This window comes from Centruroides vittatus, unplaced genomic scaffold, assembly GCF_030686945.1.
Source record: "Centruroides vittatus isolate TY-2023 unplaced genomic scaffold, ASM3068694v2 contig_1033, whole genome shotgun sequence".
Classification (NCBI taxonomy): domain Eukaryota; kingdom Metazoa; phylum Arthropoda; class Arachnida; order Scorpiones; family Buthidae; genus Centruroides; species Centruroides vittatus.
The window spans coordinates 2266635-2275322 of NW_027120671.1; the positions used below are offsets into that span (position 1 = coordinate 2266635).

The following is an 8688-nucleotide window of genomic DNA, read 5'->3' on the forward strand; positions in this document are numbered from 1 at the left end:
GATAACAGGATAACAAACATGAATAATAAAATTTAAATCATTTAAACAATTCGATATTTAAGTCAAATAATGCTAATAAATGCATTTTTTCGTGATGTGAAACTTGAATTGTTTGAATTAAACGAATCTATTATAAAAATAAAATGTATTTTTCTTTATTTCAAAATTTACATTACGAAATTTGTTTTATAAAGCTTAATGCATATATATAGGACTACGCGTGTCCCTGTCTTTAAGCCGTGGACAAGACTAAATGAAGACTATGAACAGCCCTTACAGTTTGTCTGGAATTAAAAATGTGAATGATTCAAACCCTTTCAAAAAGAAAAGATATGAAACTACAAGTATGATATTTTCAGCATTAATTATATTAACCCAGACAATACCGATCGTTGCTGCTACTGAGGAAACAGATACAACTGGTAAGTCATCAGTAAGATTCGTATTTAATGACGGTAAAGGAACGAAATAAGGCATTGTAGCAAATAAAACGTGTAACTCATGAGTTGTTTTTTCTGATTAAATTGCTTTAATAATAATAATAATAATAATAAATTTTCATTCATAATTCAAAACCTTAAATTTGTTATCCAATATTTTCTGTCACTCTTGATTACAATGAAAATTTCATTTTAAGCAAACGATACCAAGAATGTAGGAATGTAGGACAGCCTATTACCTTATTTTCTATTGCATGTCAAATTTATCTGATATATAATTTTCATTAACAGACCACCATTATAATTATCTCATGTCTACGTCTTCGCAGTAATAATTTTAAATAATCGATATCATTTATTCCTATTTGGTTCCATTGTCCGTGATCCATAAGAATAGTACACTACGATATTTAAAAAGCATGATTATCTTATACACTATTTCGAAAAAGCAATTAAAATCAAAAAGTAAATATGTTTTTAAATTGCAATTCAAAATTTTAAAAGTCATTTTACTAAAATTTAAGACAATTTTTTAATATCAGGAATATAATTTAATATTACAATTTTTAAATATTTAATAGAAATCTGTTTAATAAAACCGAAACATGACGCTTAACATCTGGTTCACATCCCTTAAAAGTTCAAATATTTTTTTTTTTTTTTTTTTTGTCCTGAAGATTGTGATTGAAGAATACACTAAACTATTTTGATTCAATATTTCTTGTTTCTTATTGTAAATATTCTTGATATTTCAGGCAATTTTTATATAATTTAAAATATACATTTTCTTAATTCTTAGAGGTAAAAGAATGGTTAACGTTCTAGTAGTATGTTGTTTATAAATAAACAACATTCTCTTCACGTGTGAACGTACGAGGGGAAAAACATTATTATGAAATAGGTTATTTCATTGCGAAACTGTAAATAATTCGTATTGTTATTGATCGTTTTTTTATTATAAATTAAACAGTTCTAAAACAAATTATTTTCTTAATTCCTGTAGAAGAATTACTTACTCTAAACAATCCTATTCAATAATTTTATTATAAATTATTTAATAAAATCATATTTCATTTACACTATTATAAAGATAACTAATTTTAAGCTCTCGTATTATCTCTTTGAGATTACAGAATGTTTTTAAAATTATTCTTATTATTTCTTTCATTCCGCTTTTAGACTCTCCAAATATAAAAATCGAAACTGTGGATCCTTGTGAAGACTTTTACGAATTTTCATGCGAAAAATTCGCCTCTTTCAAAAAGAATTTAATACATACATCACACTTAGAGGATAATTTTCAAGATTTCTGTGATGAACTAATCGGTAAGTAAATGCTGTTTCTATTAATAAATAAATATGAAATTATATTAAAGATTATTTATTGCAGAAATCATAAATGAGGCCAGGAAATCTGAAAATTTAATGGAACCACTAGAAAATTTCTTCATTTTCTACGACAGTATTCAAAATTACGGTAATTATTTTATCTTAGTAAATCTGATATTTATATTAAAAATTAGTTAACTGCGTGTTAATGTTAGCAAACTTTGTTTATTTATTGTTTTCGTATCGCAATGAGATACGTCGAGGGGAAATGCCTGCCGGGAGACTTTCGATGGAAAACGGGCCCCTATTTAGGTGTTAAAATCGTGAAGAAACTCAAAAATACATCACATCTCTAGCACTTCAGTGAGGTGCGAACCCACGACCAATTAGCAATTTTTAATGGTTTTCATGCAGTTGGCCACTAGAGTGGAACTTTTTTTTGTATTAATAGTAGTTAAGTTTATTATATATATTGTATATACAATATTTAGTTGTAATTTAAGTTTTCTTAGAGAATGTGCTATTTATCATAGCTTTTTCAAGTATTTTCGAAAGTATTTTTAATGCCGTATTATGCATTTTATATTATCAAGTAAATCTACATGTAGTAAAAGACTATCAGGCAAACACAAAAGAATGTATAATTGCTTCGTGTTTAATATTATCTATTTTAATTTCGTGATTTTTCCGAAAGTAATTAGCAAAAGTAGACAAATAAGCGTTTAAAACCACTCTATTAGAAACTTAATGTAAAAGAAAAACAATATGCATAAAAATTGTATACAGGAGACACGCTTTATAGCGAATTACCACAATATAACAACCAATAGAAAAGATTATGGCCGATCGTAGTGCTATTTTACTATCGATATAAAGATGCGGCAATAGTCGAAATCTCATTACAGCGATCTTTCAAACATCGAAACAACCGACGGGGAATTAAAAATATTCCCATTCTGAGTTGAAAATATTCTTTAACATTTAAAACAAATTTAAATCACAATTAAATGTAATTGTACACTATCATTGACTATCGAATTTAAATTATGGTTGTCTATCTTAAAAAATCCCAAAAATGATTCTTTCATTTCAAAATGTATTAATTTTAAATTATCATCACGAACAACGTGAACTGTTTTGGAAATGTCTTGAGTCGTGTCTAACATTACGGAGTAAAATGGCGCCGTATTAATCTTATGTACTAATTCTTCCAATAATTTTTGTCTCAGTGTAATATTTCATTTTGTATTGTGGACTTAGACACTTTATTGGATGAGAGAGCATATCTATTATTTGTTTCATTACTGGATTATAATTTGAAAGTAATTCAACCTGAGATAAAAAATTTCCATTGTAGTTATTCGAAAATTCTTTACGATGGCCACTAAAAACTAATAAATTTCTTGAAAGCATTAAAGTTATATGGAATAAGCGTTATAGTGCCATTTTCCAAAAAGACACTCTGTATCGAGTATCTTCTTCCGTGACTTTATCAATAATTTCTATGGTTTTCCATAATTTTAAAATAGCACATGCACCAGTATGTTCTTGGGCGGCACTATGTTTTTCTATTCTGGAGATAAACTTCTCCAATTCCATACATTAGTACGCCACTGAGTCGAAACATTTCAAAACAGCCAAAATGGATGACATGCCGCATTCAAACTAGTTGAATAACAACCATACGAACCGGATCATATTCTGTGGTGAAAGAATAATATAATTAACAAAAACTTCTATTGTTTTGATTCGAATCCTTGAAAAATAAGCTCTTTGGTCTATGATAATTCATTATCAATAATCTCTTTTGCTTGACAGAAATACTTTTATTCAAATAAGTCCCATGGTTGTAAGACAAAATTGCCTCATTGTTTTCAGTCGCATTGTCTTTATCGTTTTCTGAACTTTTATTTTGTGGAACTTCTGTATTAGATTTATGCTTGTCAATTAATTCCGAAGATAAAGTTTTCGCGTGATTACCTTCGTTGTTTTCATCTTGATTTCTTGTTAAAAAATTAACGAAGCTGCCAATCTTAAGAATATTTTGTAATAATTCGTTCTTCTCTTTCTTTATTTTTCTTTTCTGAGCTCCTCTTATGCTTCTCTTTTTATCACTGCCCACCAGTTGCCAAGCGGTCTTCGTTCCCTGAACACTGGGAGTTCGGTAGTGGGTTTGCGATCGCTCGGACGAGCTGGCCACGTGGAGTTTTCTGGGTTTTCTCCACGTCTGTAAAGTCGAAATAGGGGCCAGTTTTCCTTAAAAAGACCTCCCGGAAGGCATCCTCATAGGTAGATCGCCCAAGTGTTGCGTTGCAATAACTAAACAAACAAACAAACTCATTTTATCCAATGAAAAAGAATTAACTCACAGCTAAATTAAAAAAATATTAAGAATGTGTTAAGATAAATTATGTAATGTAATGGAGGACAGTCTTTTCAGTCTCTATGGAGAGAGCTAACTCTATACAACGACGTCAGTTGAAGTGAAGCCATCTCGAGCGCGAACAGGCCACGCCCAAGTACTCCATAATTTCAAATGTTTAGGTCTGAAACAACACTAATTTTATTAACAAACTTTTGTAATTGAAGCCGATGAAAATAGGCTTCGAAACCTCCAATAGTCCCTCCATTAGTTTTCTTCCTCCAAGGATGTAGCAACGTTCCCGCTTATGCTTATTTGCCGAAGTTTGTGAAAACCAAATACAGATATCCCCCACTCAGAGGCCAGGCGAATAATATGATATTCCAACGAGTCAATTACGAATTTGTTTCTGCAAGTATTTTTAATGTAATATTATCTATCTAGACGGTGTTGTTGATATTATGTACTTTTTTCAGTTTACTTGTCCAAAGCCAGGGCCACCACACTCGTGGGCCCTTCCGCATGGCAGACTCATGCTATGCAGTCGCTACGCCACTGTGTCAGAGTCAATCAAACTAGAATACTCATTAATCGTAGATTTAACTTATTTACTCCTTTTAATGTCACCACAGTGATTACAATAAACAGATACTATTATATTATATTAATTAAATACATAAATTAATTATTTAATCAATTTTAGAATATAATGAGTGGACCATAAATGAGTGGAAGAAGAATTATTTTAATGAAAACTTGGGTGGATGTCCAGAGTTAGATGAAAATTGGAACGAAGCTACTTATAATTTAGAAGAAAATTTCGCAAAATTTATTAAATTATCTGAAAACCCTTTGATTTCGGTTCAACCAGACAGTAGAAACACAGAAAGAAATATAATCGCTGTAAGTTTGTGTTATAACTTTATTAATTACAAGTAGTGTAATTCCAATAAATACCCAACATTTGCAGATTTTGGCTCCAGTTAATGAAAATCAAATTAAAACAAATTATTTCGATTCTAATGAATGGATAAATGCTAGATCTTCGCTAACGTGTGTAAGTATTTAAGTTAATTAGTAAAAACATTACAATTTCACTATTATTATATATTACTAAACAAATTTGTCTATTCGAGGAAAATTACGTAAGCAACGAAGAACCTGATTTTATGACTGTTGAGGAATTACAGGAATTTATTACAGAAGTATTTACTTTTTTTGCAGTTTTTTTAAAAGTAGTATTGGCAAAATGATGATTAAATTACTTGCATGAATTTTAGATTAATTGGGAGACGTTATTCGATTACATTTTTGAAGATGTCGACTTACCTGAAGAATCAAGTATAACTTCTCAGACAGAAATTATGATATGGGAAAAAAATACATTATTAGAGCTTTTAGAGATGAAGAAGACTGAAAGTCTTAAAAGGTAAACCAGATGAGTAGATTTTAAAATTTTGGATGTACGTCTGATGCAAGTACTAAATAGAAAACATTTTACAGTGTTTTAGCCAATTATTTCTGCAAATCTTTCTCTGGGTGGTTTCCTGTTGAGATTGATAAGACATCGTCTTCGAACATTCTTTACGTAATCGGACAATACACTTATTTCCTGGATTATATATATTATCAACGTGTGAAGTATGATGTAAGTACACTTTTATGAATTATTTTTTCAATTTGAACGAAACATATAAAAATAATAAGTTATTAATTTTTTGTATTGAATTTACTTATAAAATATTTTATTTTAGTACGTATTAACCAAATGCTTCTCTTTTTGCGGGCGATTTTCGTGTTCAAAAACTTGGCGTTTAAATGTGGGTATGTAGAGGCACTGGGAGTGGGAATAAAATTTGTTTAGCGGAGGTTTTGTACTTGGTTCGGTTTTGTTTTCTCTCATATTTAGTGATTCGTAAGTGAGTTAATTTATATGGAGTCTCTTTATATTCTTATATGACCAAGGAGTGGGTCCTCTTGGCATCCTTCTTACCTAATTTTAGTGCAATCTCAATCGGAGGTGTACTACTTCTAGCGCTGTCTATTTCATTTACTTATTTTCATTTTTGAAATATATCGCCGACAAACGTTTAATTCTTCGATTGTAACCTTCAAAATTATTATAAAACAAGCGAAACTATCAAAACTACTTTCCCATTCTCTACTGTCCACGTCCTGGTATTGGTGTTGACGGAGGACATTTCGAATATGTTCTCTAACAAAATAAAGCTCCCCTTTTGTATCGATTTCTGTAATGTGGTCTTTATCTTCTCCAGTAAAACATTATTTGTATGTTATATCTTATGCTAAATCGTCTTAAATTAATTCCCTTCCGTCATCTTTGCACTGGGACAAATATACATCAAATGAATACATTCGTAAAGTGTTAAAAAGATACATTTTGCCTCTGGGTAAATGTTGAAATACATATCCTGTGTGAAATTTTATATGAAAGTGATAAATTTAACATTATATCTAGAGGAATATCATCTCTAACATACCCTACACGCATACCCTACTCGCTAATAGTAAATAATTACGGTTTGTCCGTTTTTTATAACGGTTTTAATTTATACAAATTTCAATCTAATTTTTTTTTGTATCTGTTCTATAAGACGACCGCGGATTTTGGGGGCCCTTTTTTACTATTCAACTATCGTCTTATCCGCCGAGATATACGGTACTTAATATACCCACGCGAAATGTTAAATTACTTGCATTTTTACAACTATTAATTAATTTAATTTAATTTAATTATAAATAATCTAGTTTAAATTTCTAATTTCTTAGAAAAAGCCAGATCTTGTTGAGGAAATTACTGAACATATTCATGAATTTATGTTAAATTCATTGAGCAATAGAACTTGGTTGGATGACGACACGAAAACTCAAGTCAACGATAAAGTAAGTTTTAGAAACAGACACACTTTCCTCTTTATTTATATACAATATTAAAATGCAAAATGTTAATTTAAGTAATTATTATTTTCAAAATATAATTTTATCAATAAGTTTAATTTGCTATATTTTTGAGTCATTTACTGAGAAACAGTTGGAAAGTTGATATTTATTTTATTAAAACATATTTGTTCTTGTATTTATTTTTTATGCAAGTTACATTACTTATATAGATGTTTTTAAGATTGTAGGTTATTGAACGATCAGATGATTGAATATGTAATTTATTTTCGCTTGGTCTTGTGCAGCAAAAGCGAATAAAGAATTCAAAATTTTTAGTTTATAAGGCTATAGTTTTCATAACTTATAATCCATTACAGCATATCTCAACGAGAGACGTCTTTCACAATTGAATACCAGAAACCAGTTCGTGCTAAGAGACGAACAATCTCTTACAATAGCGAATGTATCAAATATCACTCTGTCTTTAAGGGAGTGCACAAGAAAAACATCAATTTCGGAAGGTCAAGGATACCTCTGACCTCTTGATGTTGTAAATGGTTTGGTTGAATGTGTAATTCAACCAAATGCAAATGCAAGAAAAATGAATAATTATATGTCTGAAAATGTTATGAATGTTTAACATACATGAAAAAGCAGTAAGAATTGTTAGAGTTGTATATTAATATTAAATGTAAGGACACTAAGACCTTAAATTCATTAAATCTTTCTAACATTAATAAAACAAATATGCATTTTCGATTCATTTTATTAAAATTCGTTTAAATTTATAAGTTATTTTATTAAAACAACAAAAGGTAGAAAATTTCATGATATTTAAGAAATTTATGAACTACATTTTGTACATTATGCAAAATTAGTTTTGAGAGTAATATATTTACCGATATTTATGACACTTACCAAATTCATTTGGGTATTATACATAATTGCCGGTAAAAGTGAGAAATTTATCAAATTCAAAATGATAATTGGTGATTATGCATAACAATCAGCAATTATCACTTTTGTGTAATCACAGTGTCACAGTGTAATCACTTTTACCGTAACATATTAATGCTATTGATTTATTTAATCTTAGTCGTATACTAATAAATATTAACTTTAGTATCATTCAGCAAATCGCCATTTTTCAGCCAAAGTAACTTAATTCACACATCAGTTGTAATTTAAGCTGCGGTCTATAATTTTGAAGCAAAGTACTACGACTGGGTGTCTTTTTACGAAAAATATTAAATTAAATTACTCAATTTATTAAATATTCCTTTAATTTTAACAATCTCTAAATGCTTGAATTTTCATATATTTTTAGATTAAAGAAATGATAATAACAACAGACTTTCCCGAATTTGTTAAAGACGAAGACTCGTTTATGGAATATTATAAAAATGTGCGTATTGCAATGAATTTTAAGCACGCCATTATAAATTGTCAAATTGATGAGCTGTATTAGATAAGAGAGCAACTATATTGTTTTTATTGATTTTGAAATTTTATGCTATTTATTAGTTCCCAAGTATGACATCGAATTTTGAAGAAAATTATTTAAGTGTTATTTCATTTAAATACACAAAATTACTTGAAAACCTTGGGAAAATGAATAATAGAGAAGAGTAAGAAATAAATACTTTTTAATCGATT

The 8688-nt window shown here is 29.1% G+C and overlaps 2 protein-coding genes across 2 annotated transcripts in view; both read left to right on the plus strand.

The window, feature by feature from the left end:
- Positions 1 to 208: 208 nt before the first annotated feature.
- On the plus strand, positions 209 to 8500 carry LOC136968856 (neprilysin-1-like). Its single transcript, XM_067262909.1, has 10 exons — positions 209 to 422; positions 1620 to 1766; positions 1831 to 1917; positions 4835 to 5034; positions 5102 to 5188; positions 5268 to 5336; positions 5412 to 5560; positions 5635 to 5779; positions 6922 to 7035; positions 8360 to 8500. The coding sequence occupies exons 1-10, from the start codon at positions 254 to 256 to the stop codon at positions 8498 to 8500; spliced, it is 1308 nt and encodes a 435-aa protein (XP_067119010.1). The 5' UTR covers positions 209 to 253.
- Positions 8501 to 8628: 128 nt separating this feature from the next.
- The window catches only part of LOC136968739 (endothelin-converting enzyme homolog), a 55278-nt gene continuing 55218 nt past the window's right edge, over positions 8629 to 8688 (plus strand). Inside the window, exon 1 of the mRNA XM_067262770.1 lies at positions 8629 to 8660. Coding sequence (XP_067118871.1) covers positions 8644 to 8660 — 17 coding nt within the window. The 5' untranslated portion in view covers positions 8629 to 8643. The remainder of the gene's footprint in view (positions 8661 to 8688) is intronic.

Coding starts and splice junctions, on each gene's coding strand:
- LOC136968856 (XM_067262909.1), top strand. CDS start 254: ATGAAGACTATGAACAGCCCTTACAGTTTGTCTGGAATTAAAAATGTG. Junction 5,337..5,411: donor TACAGGAATTTATTACAGAA/GTATTTACTTTT, acceptor CATGAATTTTAG/ATTAATTGGGAGACGTTATT. Junction 7,036..8,359: donor AAACTCAAGTCAACGATAAA/GTAAGTTTTAGA, acceptor ATATATTTTTAG/ATTAAAGAAATGATAATAAC.